The sequence below is a fragment of the Aythya ferina genome (genome assembly GCF_964211825.1).
Source record: "Aythya ferina genome assembly, chromosome: 1".
Classification (NCBI taxonomy): domain Eukaryota; kingdom Metazoa; phylum Chordata; class Aves; order Anseriformes; family Anatidae; genus Aythya; species Aythya ferina.
In genome coordinates, this window is record NC_140296.1 from 148,844,100 (window position 1) to 148,863,852 (window position 19,753).

The 19,753-nt window shown below is 40.1% G+C and overlaps 2 protein-coding genes across 2 annotated transcripts in view; one reads left to right on the plus strand and one right to left on the minus strand.

Moving 5' to 3' along the window:
- Window positions 1-19,753, minus strand: part of LOC311443188 (uncharacterized protein) — a 289,234-nt gene that overhangs the window by 216,231 nt on the left and 53,250 nt on the right. The window lies entirely within an intron of this gene.
- Window positions 1,795-19,753, plus strand: part of STAB2 (stabilin 2) — an 85,688-nt gene continuing 67,729 nt past the window's right edge. The window contains exons 1-9 of the mRNA XM_084533113.1: window positions 1,795-2,132; window positions 6,496-6,629; window positions 7,404-7,519; window positions 12,273-12,358; window positions 13,280-13,349; window positions 15,174-15,269; window positions 15,574-15,699; window positions 17,417-17,613; window positions 18,617-18,750. Coding sequence (XP_084389239.1) covers window positions 2,049-2,132; window positions 6,496-6,629; window positions 7,404-7,519; window positions 12,273-12,358; window positions 13,280-13,349; window positions 15,174-15,269; window positions 15,574-15,699; window positions 17,417-17,613; window positions 18,617-18,750 — 1,043 coding nt within the window. The 5' untranslated portion in view covers window positions 1,795-2,048. The remainder of the gene's footprint in view (window positions 2,133-6,495; window positions 6,630-7,403; window positions 7,520-12,272; window positions 12,359-13,279; window positions 13,350-15,173; window positions 15,270-15,573; window positions 15,700-17,416; window positions 17,614-18,616; window positions 18,751-19,753) is intronic.

The following is a 19,753-nucleotide window of genomic DNA, read 5'->3' on the forward strand; positions in this document are numbered from 1 at the left end:
GAGTGCCTATATGGGAGTTAACAGCAGATAACATAGCGCTGATGTGTGTTGGTTTTTATCTTGATCTACAGCACAGGAAAGGGACTTGCTTGATTTACAGCTCCTTTCAGCACTGCACTGTCTGAAGTGGCAACAGGCAATAAGCCCTGCTGCCCTCCAGCTACTACAGAAGCTGTCAGCTCCTGCTGTGACACACATAAAATTTGCTTTGTCCAGGTAGCCATCCCATCCAAGCTCCAGCAACCTGCCCCTTGCTGTTGCTGGTGGCATAGCTGTAGAAGAGGGAAGGTAAATTTTACTCCCAAACTTCACATTTTATTCCTATGTAAAATATTTTCCAAGATTAGTTTAAAAGCAGGAAGAAAACCAGATTGCATTCCCACTCCTACAGTTTTCAAGGTAAACAAAACACCTGGGATCCTCCTGCAGGGAAGAAAGGCCAACTTCTAAGTAATTTCAGTGCATGGCATAAAACATCCTCATTCCAGTGCTGACTGCTGGAAATGTGAGGGAGCAACGCGTCCTGCTGCACACAGGATGTGGTGACGAGCTGTCATCACTTGGGAGAGAAGATCCTCCAAGGCTTTGCTCTTTTGAAGAAAAAAATGAATGACTCCCTCCATTAGGCCAGATTGTCCATTGTATGCAAAATAGAGGGTGAAAGGCCTTGACCTGAGAAAAGAGAAGTGGCAATTCTCAGGGCCATACATACTGTCAACATGCACGTCACAACCTCTGGCTGCTATCTTGTCTGAAAAAAATAGAAATGATTTACTCTCCTCATCATATAGCAGAAAGGAACAAGATCTGATGAGCATGCAGGAAACATCTTGCCCTGCCATCTCCTACCAGCAATTTTGCAGTATTCAGTCAGAGCGTGTAACATGAGTAGATTACTTTGTGTGTTATGTGTGTATTATCATTGAGTTCTTTAGGGGAAAAAAAATTAATCTGTACAACTCCTTTAGACATTACATTTGTGGTCTAAAGGTGAATGCAGCATCAAACCATGTCTACAAGTAGGAATCTGGCAGAAAGGTAAGAGAAAGCACTGTGTTTACAGCCACTGTGCTTCTGTGGACTGTTCAGTCAAAAACATAACCTAACTTTAAAACAAAACTTTGTATGAGGAAAAAAAAAAAAAAATATATATATATATATATATATATATATATATATGTGCAAAACTGGCAAACTGGAGGCAGTCAAGTCATTGAGAATTTAAGAAACGAGAAAGGCTGCCCTTACAAGACTGACCAGAGCAGCAAAAAAAGAGCAGAACAAGAAAGCAGCCAAATAACTTGCTATTGGCAATCTACAATGTCTGTTTACTAATCCCTCACAATCATATATGAGTAACATAGCTAATTTAATTTTCTTCTGATAGTTCCAAGAAATAAGATGATTCAACAAAAGGGAAAAAAATAAAATAAAATAAAAAATCCCCCCACCCCCTTTTTTTTTTTTTTTTTAATCCAGATAACCAAAGCTGGAAAATGTTCTTTTGGCCTCCTGAGATAAAGTCAGTATTCCTCCCTAAACTACAGTCAGGGGACCAACCCTTGCATCATTAGGGGCTGATAAGCCAACTTCCAAAGAGCCTTCGGTCTGCCTAAGATCAGTTGAAAAATGGAATGATAACAAGCACAGCAGTTGCTCCAGTCCTCTCTTCTTGCCCACCTTAAAGAAGAAAACATCTTTTGTCGTAACAGTTAAACGTCCTCGGTTTTGTACTGTCAACAGCTTCAGAGAGATGGATAAATGAACAGAGCCCTGTCAGGATATCCTGTCATTCAGTTAGGAAGGGTTTATTCAGCTTTGCAGTGAACACTTTCAGCACAGACCCTGAGTTTTGGAATTTTTCTTGTTTGCAGGGAGGCTTCACGTGCTCTCACTTTTACTCATTTTCCTTCAGGAAGACAAGTGTCGTTTTAAACTACTTGCTTAAAAATCCTGAAGAAATAGCAACTCTAACAATCACTTTAGGTCATAAATTTAGTACTCATGTCTGAAGAACTCTGAGGAAAAAAAAAATCAAATTCTTCACAATGGAAAAAAATCCATTAATTTTATACTTTTTGGCTTTTTTGGTTGCAATGAAGCTGTGTTTGACATCAAAAGTCCCAGATCAGGTAAGAAGCAGCTTTTTATTCAAATAATGATTTATGATGCGTCTCTATTACACTATGGGAGTGGCAGTTCATTCACTGTTATAGAGAGAATTGTTAACAGATAGGGTATCTTACAGAAGAAAAAAAAAAAACCTTTAACAGTCACTGATGCCATGTGGCACTGAATTACAAACCAATAGCTATATAATTCAATCCTCTGAAATGAGATAAATGTATCTGTTTTGTCTGGCTGAGATTTTGACTCAAAAGATGTGCCAAATATGCTGAAAAAAACTCTAAAAATGGTAAACCTGGCAAAAAAAGACTGTAGCTGACATTCGTCAAAAGCAACAAAAGAAAACCATTTGAATTTCTGATAAGTCAGAAGATGAAAGGAGAAAATTTGGCATAGTGAATATCTACTCTACTAACCAGAAGGAAGAAATGTTATTTCAGAGATTTAGGGAAAAAAAAATAGGGAATCCAGCCATTTAAAGTTATTTTAAGAAGTTATACGTCTATGTAAAATATTTGTAGAGTTTTGTGTATGTATCACATACAAATGGTGTATGGATCTGTGGAACTTCATGAAATCTGTTTTCAACACTCTTGTAGTGAGGCAGAAAGAGTTGTTTTACTAATCTGACCCAGGATTTTGTCAGTGAGATAAATACGCACTAATTTAAATTGCCTCACAACATGATGCTTTAAATGACTGTTCTGGAGAAAAAAAACACATGTAGAACAGGAAACAAGAGGACAGGGAAAAACTGAACAAAAAATAAAAATAAAAAAAGGAAACCACTTTTTTTATTCTTTTTTTTTTTAATGGAAAAATACTTTGTCAAGTACAAACAAGTACTGGGAAATGCATTATTCCATCTCTCAGAAAGAGCCACTGACAAATCACCTTTCTTCTAATTTCTCTAATGGCAAAAAGAGAAAAGGAGGAAATGGGAGAAAGTGGAAATAACCCTGCCATTTTAAAATAGTTTTTATAGCTGGTGGGAGGGAAAATGTACACAACCTACTTTTATTTAGAATTTATCTTCCATAAAATCTCTTTGAATTTTCTTGTTCCAAAACTAAAATTTTGTGGGATGCCTTTTTGGATAAAAACTGCTGTGCTGAGGTCATTTCAGCCGCTCCTACCAACACCTTTTCAAGTCTGTACCTCACAGCCTCAGACTTGTGATGGTTTCCCCAGGCACCTGCGAGGAGCCCAGCTTAAATAGTCAACTGGGTTAAAGAAATGGAAAAATCAGACAATGCTCTGAATTTATCATGATTCTTCAACATTAATGGTACTGATTTGACTCAGTGGAAATATTTATAAGAATTAAGGTTCACAGGCTGCACATATATGTGGTGGTGTTTCTTGCTCTGGCACATGAGGAATTTCTCGTTAAGGGTGGGCTCTTTGGTGGCTGCACTGGTCCTGAGCACTGGGATTTTGAAAAGGTTGAAGCGCTCATGATGCAGTTTTGGGTGGGAAGCAAGGTGCGGGGATGCTCTAGCTGAGTTTGTGGGAGACACTTTAGACCTGAAGCCCAAGAGCCAGCTTAGTCCAGCACTTCTGGGCCCTGCCAAGAGGACAGAGAGGCTGCTCAGTTCAGCTCACACGGCACTGCTTGCTGTGGCTTTGCCTAGTGTTTACTCTAGCTGTATCTTCACTACACCCACATCTGGAAAATCTGGAAAAGGGTCTCATTTTTATTTCAGTGATGCCTGAAATGCAACTGCACTACAGGAAGAGGCTTCATCACCCAAATATAACTCCACCTCATTTGAAAGATCAGAAATTTGAAATTCAGATTTCAATGGTATCTCTGTAAAGACTAAAGACTGACAACTAAATAGCTCTTGAAATGTACTTACAACTGGGCAATCACAATCAAGCAGAGTCCCTCAGAGCTCATGTAACTTAATCTCCTTGTCAGCATCTGGGACACATCCTCACCATCCCCGTTACTGAAATGTGCTGCTATCACAAACACTGAAGGAAAGATAACCAGCAAAGGGGAAAACCTGCTGGGGTGAGGGCCTTATGTCAGACTAGCAGGCTACAGCACATGCAGAAATCCTACCCTGGGAACCAGTGTACCCGCCAAGGGCAACTATGAACTTCTGCAACAAGGCTGCACAGTCCACATGCACACAGAAGGTCCACATCTGGGACTGGACTGCACAGGAGTTCATGTGCACGTATTTTGTTTGAAAATCCCTGAGCAGAAATACCAGAGGCTATCACAGCAGCAACATAAAAAATGCAGTAGGCTCTGTCATTGGAAGAGATGATTTGGGATAGACTCTGCATAGAAAATGATCTACTGAGGTGCTGCTGCACAAAGGGTTAGTGGTCAGTCTGCTGAGGTGGGGGACAGAAAAGACCTGGCAGGGGGAGCACACAGGTCCTATTCATGTGCACCGGCATTGCCCAGCCAGACTGGGTCTGACATTCCCCATCCAGAAGGGCTACTGGCAAACTGAGCAGGATCTGGAGGGAAGCCGGGGAAATGACTCAAGAATTGGGAAACGAGAGTCATAGCAGGGAATTCAAGCAATGCTATTTACTTAGGTGCACAAAGAACATGTACTTTGATCTTCGGCTGTATGTATTTATAGGAAGGGAGTAGTAAACTTGGTAAGAGAACAGTTTGCTACTTGTCATGCAGTCTACAGAAGAGCACTGGCTGGAGGCTGAAGCAAACCAATCACAGCTGAACTGTGACAGAAACAACATACCACATTTTGCTTCTCCACAAACTGACCAGCCATTTCCAAATCAAACAAATGCTTTTTAAGAGATCTCTTGCTCAAAGAAAATTTCATGCAAGAACCTCCAGTATCCTGTATTATACTCCTCTGGTACAATTGTCTTATTTGTGTGATCTGTGAAACTACCTCTAACCTCCACAGCCTACTATTAACATATCTAAATATTTCTAAATGGATGATGCTGCTGTAACTGGTCCCTGCATACATATGTACACACAAGTACACACACATATGCAGTAGGCAGGTACAGCTCTTGAAAATAAACTTTTAAGCATTTCCTCTTCGTCAGACTGGCAATAGCTCAGACATTGTCTTAATTGACTGCTTGCTACTGAATTGAAACGCCATTCAGAGAGTTCACTTCAATCCTGCTGTATCAGATAGGAAGCCTGTCACGGTCAATATTGCTTCAGTGAGTTAAGACCACCTAAATGGTCCATACATAGACATCAGTGGGTAAATGGTTATCTTGGACTAGAAAATTAAGCACTTTACAGTACTTCCTCTCCTGCAATGATAGTTTCATCTATTATTTTTGTTGGCTTTTAAAGACCGTATTTTGCAGTACATCACTTCTCTTCACTTGTGAATTATGAACTTGCTTCTAGAAGTACTCACCATTAAGATAGAAGAGGAAACCAGCAGTAAGTGGAGTTCAGCAAAGAGTTTTGCTTTTAGATGGATTGACTGTTTTAGTAGCAGGAAGCAGAGACATTTTTGTTATATAGATGCTTTCAAAAATCTAATTTCAACACCACAAAATACAGTGCCAAAACTGTGACAATGTCCTAAGCCTTATTTTTTTCCCCTTTTTGCCACCTTCTCAATTCATTTGTCAGATTTGCATTCTCAAAACACCACAGCAAGCGGCAGGAGCCCTTGGCATTTGAGCTGGAGGGCTACAGCCAGATTTCCTAAGCCAGGCTGTTTGTGGCTTTCTTCAGGTGGGGGAAAAGGAGGGTCAGGCCCATAACTTCTACCAGATTTCAAAGGAAAGCTGGACAACATTCTTTTATGTCTATTTGAAAATACCAGCCATAATCCCCCATTTCAATACAGCAGTGTTGATAATACAAAACCCGCCTTAACAAAGGCCTGTGCCATGCTCTGCGTGCGCAGAGCCACAAGCAACTTCCTCCACACCTAATGTTTGGTTTTACCACTGGATGAAGAAGGCACTTGCCAGCACTTGTCTGTCTCCATCGTGCTTTGGGTTGGCAAGGCAATTTCAGAATTAACACTCTGAATATAGCTGATGCTGTCTCAGTAACCTCCATTTCAAGTCTGCTGGACTTAGCATTCTTATAAAGAATTCTTATATAAGATATTCTTAATAGAAATAATACTCTTAATCAAGTTTGTCCTGCATAAACATATTGAGTGTATTTCATGCAGTGAATACTACTGGAAGCCCTAGTATGTAGTATGCTACCAAGCTGAGCCCCAGAGCAGGGGTTTGTAGCTGCTGAGCAGGACAGGGCTTGTGGCTGAGGGTGAGGGTAAAGCCTGAGCTCAATTTGTCATTTGTCAGTAAAGCCACTGGGGGCAGAGTTATATCAATTCAGAGACCTATCCTTTCTTTTTAATGAATCTTTTCCCATTACAGATGAAGAAGCAATGTGATCAAAAGCTGCTCATTCGAATGAAAACTGAATGTGTACCTTGCTCTTTAAACCTCGAAACCCAGTGCCCTGCCGGCTACACCAAAATCACCAATGGGACTGGAATACCAGACTGCAGGTATTTCTTCTGTCTGAGCTTTTTACCATGAATATTGCTCTCTGTGAATCACAAGATATTGATTTGTATCACAAATTATCACCTCTATGCAGTTTTCTTAAGGAAAATTTAAATGTTATTTACAGCCAGCATTTATTGACTTCACCTGCTCCAGAATTCAAGTGTCACTTAGAGCACTTTGTGTCTAAAGTTAAACAGTAAATGACATAAGAGGAAAATAAACATTGGTATCGATGGCCTATGAGATTTTTCTTTGAGTGGTATCATAAAATGGCTTCCTTATTTATTCTGCATGCTTGAAATGAATGAGAGTGTACAAACAATAGAATTTTCAAAGTGCCAGGCTGGGTGTGTGGGGCTAGACATGGCAGGAAAATATCTCAAAATAAATCTAAAAATTTGCCTGAATTTCAATTAAGGGGAAAAAAAAATTGCTTACTTAGCATTTAAGTATGCTTACTTAGCATTTAAAAGAACCTTGATATTAAGTAATTTTTCAAATGCTATTTCAAACCAAAACTTGGATTAAATTGTTAAGGTTGCAGAAGTGAAGAAAATAAATATATACTTTGCAAAAGGAATGTCTCTGAGGATATTTTTAAGCCCTTGATATACAGTGTATATTTTAATGAAGAAAAAGAAGTCAAAATCAATACTACTAAGCTTGAAGTGCCCTTCACCAACACTGAAAGAGGAAAAGGAGTTTAGGAATTTTATTTTTCACCACAGAAGGCTTTTAAATGCTTTAATGCAGCTCCAATTTATTTTCCTTAGGTATTATCTAGAAATTAAAACACAAACACTTTCTTTTCCTGGATGCCGACACGCTTGTATGAAGGAATTTGAACAACCTGAGTGCTGCCAGGGACACTGGGGCCCAGACTGCATGGGTAAGCTCCTTTTGGACGTAATTTGAATAGAAGGAAAGCAGTGATTTTCTTGCTTTCAGAAACTATTTCCATGAGAATTTTATTCCTTAGAGTTTGTTACAGGAGTAGAAATAAGCAGCGCTGATTAACCAAAACTTGGACAATTTGGAGAAAATACATATCCAAAGATTCACCAAAGAATAAAAATCCATGGAAATTTTCCAAAAACTCAGGGATCTCCTAGATTTTGAGATTTTCAGAACAAATCATTTCAGTCAATGGCTGTAAAATGACTTCACAGAATCACTGAATGGTTAAGGTTGGAAGGGCCTTCTGGAGACCATCTGGTCAAAATCCCTATTCAACCAGGGCTACCCAGATCTGGTTGACCAAGACCATGTTCAGGCATCTTTTGAAGATCTCCAAGCAGGGAGACTCCACAACTTCTCTGGGCAACCTGGGCCAATGCTCCATCACCCACACAGTAAAGAAGTGCTTCCTGATGTTCAGACAGAACCTCCTATGTTCTAATTTGTGCCCTTTGCCTCTTGTCCTTGCACTGGGCACCACTGAAATGGCTCTGTTCTTTTTGCACCCTTTCTTCAAGTACTTCCACACATTGATAAGATTCCACCCAAGTCTCCTATTCTCCAGACTGAACAGCCCCAGCTCTCTCACCCTCTTCTCACAGGAGAGCTGCTCAAGTCCCTTGATCATTTTGGTGGCCCTCCACTGGACTCTTTCCAGTATGTCCATGCCTCTTGTGCCCTGGAGAGCCCAAAACTGGACATAGCACTCCTCATCTCTGCTGAGTGGAGGGTAAGGATCACCTTTCTTGACTTGCTGGCAATATTTTGTCTAACGAAGTCAAGAATACCATTATCCTTCTTAGCAGCAAGCACACATTGCTGACTCAGGTTCAACTTGGTGTCTACCAGGACTGCAAGGTCCTTTTCTGCAGAGCTACTTTCCAGCTCTGTGGCTCACAGTGTTCTATCAGCTGGGAGCATCCCCATAATTGATTTTTAAAAATAAAGTTTTCAAACAGCAACTTTCAAGTTTTTATTTAGGTCAAAAGTGCTTTCTTCTGAATTTGCAATAGTTCCAAATCTACTTAACTCTTTACTTTCTTACTCTAGGAGGGTCTTTTCTTTCAGGGTTTTTTGATGTTTTTTTTTTGAAGACACTGAATGTTCAAGGCCATTACTCAAGTAGCAACAATGAGGAGTATGTCTCCTCCAGATGCCTCTTCCTCAGGAAAATTATTTCAGCATCTCCACAAGTACATCAAATTTCAGGCTAGTGATGCAGTCATCAAAACCTGCAAAGGATGTTTCCCTGCCCAGACAGCGCATTTCCCCCTTTAGTTCAAGGAGTCAAGGTCTGGTTCAATATCTATGAAGATTTTTTGTCCACAAAATAGATAAACAAATAATTTTAGCATGGCCTAAGCTCTGGTTTAAATGCAAGACATCTATCTACTAAAGAGAAAAAAAAAAAAACTAACAACAACAACAAAAAAAAAATCAAAATCCAACCAACATGTACTTTTATAGAAAAAATAGGAGTGTAGTTAGCAGTGCAGTATTTCTCTGAAGATAGCCACTTGTGTAGCAATTTACTCTTTTCCCACCCAATGCCCAGAAAGAGAAATGCATTTCTACATTCAACCAACCCATACTTCAGGGTGCTCCATGAGACCACAAGAGGTATATGGGTATTTGCAGAGGGGGATGTGAGCTCTGCCCTGCTGCAGACAGAGGCTGCAGGAGCAAGGAGGCCCCCTCTTCCTTCAGGCATATTTCCTGGCCTCAGAAAGCAACTCTTCTAAAAATCAAGGTCTCAGCATTGTTTCTGCTGTCATTTGGAGGAAGAAAATAGCTCTCTGCGTTATCACAGTCTCTGTAAGACCATACAGCATGCCTTGAAATGCTTGGAGGAAAACCTGTCCTTCCTGAGACTGGAAGAAAAAATCCTGACTAGGAGTTTACTTCACCTTTAATATCTGATGGCAATGACAGAATTAGGTCTTAAATATTGCTTTGATTTCCTTAAACGATAGCACTTACTGTAACACATGGCATGAATGAAAAATATTTCGTCTGTTTCCCTCCCTACTAAGTGCCCTGAGCAAATGAGACATCCTTCTGTAAACAGACATCAAGATAAAACAGAAAAGCAGAGGGGAAAAGAGCACAGCTTTCTGACACTATCACTGTGCACCTGCCTGGTCAGAACCTTAATTGGCTCCACCAGGCCAGCAAGAATATAGTTTTATAGAGACAACTAATTTCTCTCCATCTCATCCAACTGCAGAAGCCAAAGCTGGCAGAGTTTGTATGGCCAACGTGTGTCAGCTATGAGCTCCAGTGTGAGCCACTCCTACCACATCTCATGTTGCCACACTGGGCACATATTTACATGATTCCGATCAAAAGCCTGGGTACAAAACCAAATGTGCACAGTATGGGCAATTGGGGGGAAAGCATTGCAAGAATAAAAAAGTTTAAAACAAAAGGTCAAGAGGAAAGATAATACACCAAATTCTATCAAAGGATATGGTTCAAACTATATCTTTACAAGTGCTTCAGTGCAGGGAGCTGGAGAAGATACGTAATCCAAGAAGAGGATGCATTTGAAAGCACTTAAGAAAGCAAAACTAAACTCTATGAGAAAAAAAGAAAAAAAAAAAAAACACTGATAGATTTAAGCTTTTATGAGCTAGGCATAAAGATTTGCCCTGCAAACTCCTGTATTTGTAAAGAGGTAAGCAGAAACATCTCTTTTTTACTACTTTTTGAAAAGCATCCTCAACAGAAACCAAATTCTCCCAAACACCAGGGCTGGGCCAGGTGACCATGCCAGTGTCACCCCGTGTCATGCTGGTGTCCCAGAGTAGAGCCCTGGCGCTGCCTCCTGCCGCACCGTGAGCGAGAGGAGAGGAAGTGCTTTATCTGCCTAACTAAACTTGTTGAACAATGCGGTAATTTGCTAAGCTTCTGATAAAGCTGTCCCTTGGTGGTGGTATCAAAACAGGAGACAAGGTAGTGAAGACAAGGGGAAGTGGAATGAATACCAACAGCAAAACACTGTCTTGTCAGCAGTTTTGAAGTGTACTTTCCTGGAATTTACATCATTAACTTTGAGTTTTCTTTATCTTTGCACGCTTAATAGAAGTATCAGTGCAGTTGAAATTGTTTTCATTCGATAGCAAACATTAAAGAGTTTGCATCCTCATCAGTCCTAAAGATCCATATACCTGTCACACCATACCTAAAGATTCACTAAAAGCTACTTTAGAGATTAAAGTATATGTACTTGTCCCTTTACCTTGTTCCTGGTTATTTCATCACAATTCTTAATAAACACTTTTGTTTCAGCATATATGAGATGAACCAGATTCAGATTTTTACCTTTAAAAGTACTGATTTTTCCTGAGGAGCTTACTCAAATCCAACAGACCTCACAAACTCATCAAGAAATAAACAGAGAAAAATTGACAGTGTTATAAAGCCAAAGCCTTCACTAAAATTAGGTGTACACATACACACATACACTTATTTGCTCATCACTCCACACTAATCAAATTCATTTTCATGTGAACTTCCGAGTCACGTAACCACTCTAAATAAGGATTACGTTCCCCAGTGGGAGCATAAATCCAGTGCTGTCCACTCCAGCACACATGGAACCAACCAAGACTCTATAAGCAATAAATCCACCAGTAATGTACAGCAGAGCACCTACAAGGGCAATAGGAGTTTCCTACATTTAGATACCACCTGCGTAAGGATTATGGTGCCTAATGGCAACTCCAGCTAGGCTGACAGGATGGAAGGGCTTATGCAAGGGAGTTAATAAATCATTTCCACAGAGAGGCTGCGTGACTTAAAAATAAGGATATTCCCAATGGAAGGAAAAACCTGACAGAACAATCTGACTAAAAACTACTCTGATATGTGTTTTCTATAGGTAATCTCTTATTAAAAACATGGATATTGAAAAATCTTAGCCATAAATTAAACTACTTTGATTTGGAAATGCAATCATTGTTTCTAATCCCCTCCATCTGGCTGGGGTTTGTGGTCAGACGTTGTCTCCCCTAGTGTACCACCACCTATAATCACAGTTTTAGCATCAGAGGATCTGAACATACCACATCTTTGGCACCCAAATGTTAGTAGTGACCACAGCCCATAGGAGAGAAGTGGGTCATGAGATACTCATATTTTAATTTCTAGGGGGGGTTGAATCAAACATCACAGTCTTAAAGGATGTATGAGGGAGGAACTTTCCAGATATATCAAATGCAATTGAGAGGAAGAGAGGAGGGGAGGACAGGCCACGTGTTGCAGCAAGGCTTATTTAAACCTTAGCTTACCATCAAATATGATCCTGACAGCAAGTTCTCAATCAGTCAGTTGTATTAACGTACCAAAGAAGTGGTCATGCAAACGTCACTTCTGTTAAGCAATCTAACAGTTTAGAGGACGAAAGAGGTAAATCAGAAGGGACTAAATCAGTGCTGCACTTTAGAATAAGAATTCTATTCTTTTGTAATCCCTTGATTGCAGAACTAGCTTAAACTTTCCATACTAGAGAGTGGTGATGGTCTCTGGTGAAGCCAAGTGATGCAGATGCAAAACAGCAGCCATCACCTGATCACCCTGCCTGGCCCAAAGCCCCACAGCCTCCAAGGTCTTCACCCAAACATTCAAGTGGGGCAGAAGGGTCAGAGCAAGGTGACTGATCACTTATACATCATCATTTCCAGCATGTCCAGGAGGAGCTGCATCACCATGCAATGGGAGAGGACGCTGCTCCGAGGGCATAAAAGGGGATGGAACATGCATTTGTCAGGTACAGCCTTTCTCATAAAGGAAAAAATATAACTTCAGTATATAAATGCCACTAAGAAATAATAATAAATATTAGTACATAAAATAGTACATGCTACATTGCGTACATGAGAGTATTTCAAAAATAGCAGAGGTGGCCTGCTTGGAGTTCATTTTTTGTCTGGTTCACACTAAAATTCATAGTATTATTTTTGTAGACTTAGGCATATTCAGGTAAAATTATTAAAGGGTTCTTCCATTTTGTTTTCCTGAAATACGTGGTTTGAGTTCTATCTTTTAATGTGTGCTGCTACTTATGACTACTTGCCCTAATTAGAAATAATTGTATTTGGGACTATACTCTCAATATGTTTCTCTGAGAGTACAGTGTGCACTGCTTAATACATTTAGTAAAAATATTTAAAAAAAAAAAAAAAAAAACACAACTCAAATCTTTTTTACCTTCTCCTCTACTGGTCAATCTTTCCATTACATCGAAATCATATCCTTTGGCGACGTGTGAAATGTTGAAAGGATAAGAAATAGTCAAGAAATACAACCTAACAATTACAGAAATGATTTGGGCCTTAGGCTTGATTATCATTCTCTATTGTTAATTAGTTATTTTATTGTTAATTATTGTTAATTAATTATTGTTTGATATTCAAAATGTGATATGATTTCAAGTGTAAAGTTAAAAAAAAAAAAAAAAGAAGAAGAAAAGCAGAGAAAAAATTATTCAAAAGAACATTTTCTAAATCTCAGTGGTCATTTCTGATTTGCTGACTGACTTTTTGTTTTGTTTTGTTTTGTTCTTGGTGGTGGTGTGCTTTGGGGTTTTTTTGGAAGCTAAAGATGTTGCTTCCAGGCTACTAACTGTTTATCTGTCTGTCTATATACAGATGAGAGATTTAAGTTTTTATTTCCATTCTGTAATTCACAGAAAGGATTTGGTGGGACAGCCTGTGAAAAATGTGCTGAGGAGAATTTATTTGGTCCTCAGTGCACATCAGGTAAGTTTAAGCTTTCTGTATTGAAACGGGGAAAAGCAGGTGAGTGCAAGCTGTATTCAGACACTAAGATATCACAGTGAAACGAGAAGGGCATTTAGTTTCCCACCAGGAGCTGCTCTCTGCTTCAAGAAATACAACAGGGAAAGAAAACAGGCAGCTACTCAATTTCTCATTCATAGAGGGACTGGATTCACAGAATTACAGAATTGTCTAGGTTGGAAGAGACCTCAAGATCATCAAGTCCAACCTCTGACCTAACACTAACAAGTCCTCCATTCAACTCAGAGTCATGCAGAGAACACTGTCAGTGTAGCACTACAAAAATATTTTAATCTTATCTTAAATATCTTTTTTTTTTTTTAGCCAACAGTCAAATAAATTTGGGATTAGAATTATTTTTGTGTTCCTGCAGTATGCCATCCTGTTATCCTGTCACCCAGTTTTCATCCTAAATGATGGATTTGCATTTACTTGATCTAAACGGTGCTTACAAAATATTGGACAGGAACATATCAATGCAGAATTTATAGTGGTATACAGTGTTTGGGTATGACTTTTAAATTCATCTGCTAATTAGAACATCTGTATAGGGCATGAAATACTCATGTGGTATTGAAATTAATGGCTCCTGTTGGACCATCCTCCAGGAATTATGTACCTTGTTTCTAAATCTAGTTCTGCTCTTGGTCTCCACAATGTTGTGTGCCATGGAGCTCCATAATTCAGTGAAAACTGTGAAAAAGGGTAGCTTTTGTTTAGTTGTGGGGTGTTTTTTTGATCACACTGGCCATACTTCTATTAGGAGTAGTGGGACATTGAGGGAAGGATCTGAGCTATTTGCACTATTTAAAATTAAAATAGGTCACAAGTGTATACATTTGTATATTTTCCTATTTTGCCTGTTTCTTAATGATTTCTACTATTTTACTTATCTTCCTCAACCCTAATGAGCGTTATACAAGTTCACAAAATCACCTGCTTTCTTAAGCAGTAATAGCTGTTTATCTCTAAATAAAACACTTTTGTTCCCTCAAGAACTGCATCAAGTTACTCCTAAAAAAGAGTCATGAACAGCCTCACTTTAAATAATCTGTGATGGCCTTTCTATACTAATCCTACACCATGGCTGATTTAAAGGTTCTTTTTCCACCAGCCGTCCACTGGATGCCAGTGTTGATACACAGAAAGGCAACTGAGACGTTTTCATAAAATTAGGGTACTTGAATGAATTCAGTATTGCAAATGTAATTATTTTCCAAGCAGCTGCTGAAGGATTGAACTACATTTTAATTTAAGGATCATTTTACACTTCAGCTTGCAGATATTTGAGCTTATCCAAGTTTTCTAAGTACCTACAATTACCGTGCATTTGTGACTAACTGCTTTTCTACAATACCTTAGAAGTTTTTCCTTTTTGTAGTAGGACTACTAACACAGGTAAAGCATTAAAAATTAATTAAGATAGGCAATTTGCATGAACATGGCATATGTTTGTAAAGGGAAGGGGGTAAACTATCATCACTGCTTATAAGTCTTATAAGTCTTATATTTAACACATCCTGAAGATTTTCAGGCCCTCAGGCTATTATACCAGACTGCAAAAATCAGTATCTGTTATTTGCTGATATATGCAGCTACGAGTTTTGATCTTCTCATTAATGGAAACCTGTAATTCATGAAGTCTGATCAAAGCTTGGTTTGAAAATTGTGCTTTGTAATATTTAACAGCTGTTGGCCAGGACACTATTTGCTATGGGTAACCACTAATGATGTCTTTCCAAACACCATCCTTATTCATTAAAGCCAATTCATCTCTCCATATAGTTTGCAACTGTGTTCATGGAGTGTGCAACAGTGGAATTACAGGGGATGGAAGATGCACTTGCTTGTCTGGATACCAAGGACTCAGCTGTGATCAGCGTAAGTAGGCTGTTTTCTATATAAGTTATATTCAATGGCTCTGATACAGTTAGACTTGGTGAGGACAAATGTAAAATTAGTCTCAGGTTATTTACTTAAGCAATTAGACATACACTGAACCTCAAACCCTGCCCGTGAACTTTCATAACCATTGTCACCCCTTCAATCACCAGAATAAAGATGGGGATTGATGGGATGGATGGTCCCCAGGCCAGGTGGAGTTTCAGCTGGTATACTGAAAGATGCAATGTCTCCTGGAACAGGAGTATGCAGACAGCTTAATCTGTCACCCTCTGTCCTTCAGCAATAGCTGAATGTGAGGCCTTGCGGTGCCCTGCAAACTCAAGATGCACCATCTCAGATGAGGATGGCAGAAGATTGCAATGCACATGTCTGCCCAACTACCACGGGGACGGTACACATTGTGAACGTGAGTAATTTTAATGTATACTGGGTTCTTTGGGAACAACATCATTATTATTACAGTTCAGATATTAAACACTTCTGAAGCAAATCTCACCATCATCTTGACGTAACTGTTCTTGGGTTCACATATCAAAGCAGTCTCAGGTGCACAAGCTAGACTCCTTCCAGATGAATCAAAGCACTAAAATGTGCTCCAGATCCACATCAGTCCAACTGCTCATAAACTTCAGTCCATACAACCAGAATAAACCTAGTAAGCCCCCTTGAAAGGCATAGCATGGATCACAGAATCACAGAATTGTAGGGGTTGGAAGGGACCTCAAGAGATCATTGGGTCCAACCTCCCTGCCAAAGCAGGTTCTTGAGAGCAGGTTGCCCGGGTAGGCGTCCAGACAGGCCTTGAAGATCTCTAGAGTAGGAGACTCCACAACCTCCCTGGGCAGCCTGTTCCAGTGCTCTGTCACCCTCACCGTGAAGAAGTTCTTTCACGTGGATACTGAGTCACCTCTTGGGATCTCTTGGTCCTAACTCTGGCCTCTCTTGGTCCTGTGTGGTAGTCCTCTCTGAGTAGACTCAACCACCATCCAAGAGCAGGACATCAGAAAGTGACTTCTCAGGGAATGCAAGGTTCTACTGGTAGGCAACACAGACAAGCAACCAGCAGAGAAGGATGCTAGTAGCCTTACCTCTTGAGTAAGCCCACATGAATGTTGCTCCTCTGCCCTACCTACTGTCTTTTGCTACTGGGGATCACCTGTGGCTTAAGCCAGTATCTTTTACTTTTGACTGGCTGGTAAGCAGAGGACAAGCAGCTCCAGCACAACAAAGTATGTAACAGAGGATAGCAGTGACTGCCCCCACTCAACTGGGAGGTGGCATTGTCCATGGTCAGTTTGAGCATACAAATGTGTGCACGTGTGATTTTACACTGGAACAAAAGAGAAGGCTTGAGAGAGTGAAGCTGAGCATTGCCAACTCTCAGTCCCAGCTGAGGGGTACAAAAGGGACAAGGAGGAGAGGGGATGACGGCAAGTACCACCCTTCCAGCTGCAAGATGTGCTTGACTGTGTCCTAAACTGGACACAAAGGTGTCTAAAGAAGCTCTCCAAGCACTGCTGGAATATGAACATGGACAAACAATGCCATTGACTTGGAAAAAAGAAAAAACAGCTCCTGGAAATAAACAGTGAGCTTCCAGTCCAGTCCTGAACCTACAACAGTGTGGAAGACACAACTAAAGAACTTGCTGGCCAGTTTTCCATACAGCTGAATGGTTGACATTATATTGTTTAATTACCGGAAAGAAAACAGCAGACCTATTGTATTGAGAAATAGTTTCCAACTGATCTAGCACACACTTAAAGCCTTTACTGACTTCATATCACATACCTGACGTACTGTAGTTAAAATCCACCACAGAACAGGAAAATAGTTGTAATATTTTAATGAGCACATTATATCTTTTAATCTGTTTATAACACAATTTGCCAAGTTAAGAGATCATTTCTGTACAAAAGCAAACAGTTACTATGTTAGTACGTTAGTATAAACACATTCCTCCCTCCTGTCTTTATGTCGCCACGATACTTCAGACTTGGCTGTTATGAGAAGTTTAGTCTGCCCGGGCTTTGTTTGACATAGAGATGCTTGAACAAATCCTTGTCTTCAGTTTTAGAGTGGTGGACAATAATTCCTTTACTTTTTTTTTTTTTTTCTTCAAGCTATCAACCCATGCTCCAAAAAGGTCTGTGATCCTAATGCCAACTGCATTTACCTTGGACCAAATCACCACAAATGTGCCTGTCAAGAAGGATACAAAGGGGATGGTCAAGTCTGCTTACCCATAGACCCGTGCCAAGCAATATACGGGAACTGCCCTGCACAGTCTACCATTTGCATATATGATGGCCCAGGAAAGGTTAGTGTTGAACTTGTGCTTCAGATGTTTCCTTTGTCAGCTGCCCACGGAAAGAAATTGCATTGTCTCCAGAAAGAAGCCATGAGGGTACAGGCACAGGCCTCAGGGAAGCCAAGATCTACTCCTGGCTTTGGCATAAGCCTTGCAGGTGGCCAGGAGGGACCCCATTTCTTTCTCTATCTACACATGCTAGTGTGTTTCCCTCTGAAGGGAATGACATTAGTGTGGTCTTTTTCTGTGGAATGTTTTGGCTCAAATTCGTTTCCTCTAAATGGAGGCACCAAAATGAAGCTTCTCAGAGTTAAATTTCTGTGACTGCAAGGACCAGTAAGGTCCTCACACGGATACTGCAGCTAAACACCTAAAGTTAGCATAATTTGGGTCTTTCAGAACTACTGATGAATGGCACCATGTAAAGACTGCATAGCATTCATGCTATCGGGAACTGGCTCAAATTTCTCTGTTGTACTCCTGACACTGAGAAAGCAAAACATCTGTAGACCATGCCTGTCTTGCCTGGACACCCTGAGGAGCAGAAAAGTTATCCAGGGTTGTCCTGAAGCTCATGGTCATATAAGTTTCTCCATTTGGGGGTTTTTCAGCAAGCTGCACGTGGCTGGCAAACGCGGGCTGGTGTGTACTGCTGATACGCCTCACCAGTAAATAATGTGCTTTGGCACTTCTTTTGAGAGGACTCAAAAGTCAGAGGACTGTGGGAGCAGAGGCTTTAACCTATCCACGCTGATTTTAAATGTTTTCTGGTCACAGAATTGATTCTAAAGGGCTTTAACTGAGTGTCAGTAGTTTTCTGGAGTGGGTAAAGCCTCAAAGGGAGTTAGATAAATAGGGATAAGCTTTATACTTGCAACTAAACTCACCAGGTGATTAACTAAGGCTTTGAAAGTTTTCAATTTTTTTAAATCCTAGTAGCAGAAAGTATGCTGAAACCTACAGTTTGTGCATGTCTGATTTTTCTCTCTCCTCTTCCATCCTTCTGATGTAGTCCCACTGTGAATGCAAGGAGCATTATACAAACTTTGTACCTGGGAAAGGATGCAGCATGATAGACATTTGTGAAACAAACAACACCTGTCACAAAAAAGCTAAATGTTCAATGGTTGCACCAGGACAGATCACGTAAGTCTTTTTGCTTTTTAAAGCTTTCACCCAGCTTCTCCCTCCACCTGTAGTAAGCATGCAGTTAAAATAAATCCAGTGGATGAAAACCTCCTGAAGTTATCATTAATAGTTTCATTATCAAGCACAAATTATGGGATTTAATGGGGTTAGGGTGAACCAGTTAGGACATGCTTAATCTCATCAGTCCAATCACTAATGCCTATTAAGTTTTATTTTTATTAGCTCTCAGAGGTCATTTCTACATTAGTAAATAAGGACCAAAACCTTTTTTCTGTTCCTGAGGGCAAGCAGCATGGTCTGGCTCACAGCTAAATACTCTTCCTCCTCCAAAGAAGAGTAACTGCCTCTTGGCAGAGATCCCTGGCACATGCTATCCCTTCAGCTGTGCTTGGGCATTGCCTGGGAAAACGTTGTGTGCGCCAGAACCATGCCAGGCAGCAAGCTAAAAATTAATCAGCATTAATTATCCCAGGACAGCACCAGAGCTCTGGCCCTTTTTAGTATACTAATGCAGATACAACCAGGGCATCTGTTCCCCATGCTGTGAAAGCAACACCCGCCTCCGCAGATTCCTCAAAGCATGTGGGAAGCTGCGCAACTTCTGTCAGAATTTGTTTTCCTGTACAGAAATTTGCTAAGCAGATGTTAGGAGGAAAGTTGGCTTTAACACTGGACTTAGCAACGCTGTATTAAAACAAGAAACTGGAATTACATGTTTTTATAGGCCAGTGACAGCTAGTACTGAGTCTACAGAGGTGTCCCAGAAGTGCTAGATTTCGGGAGCTGAGAATTACAATTTGAAAGACAAATTAGGCCATCAGTTGTAAATTGGGGAACAAATTATTTATTTTTATAGATTTACAGACAGCAAGTGTTCACATGGGAAAGCATTCTTATTGTCAGTGCTTGCATCATTATTGAGCTTTTTCTTATAGTTAAGAATTAACATTGCCTTTTGTGTAAGCTATCGTGCATTTCCGACAAATTTCTCTAGAATATC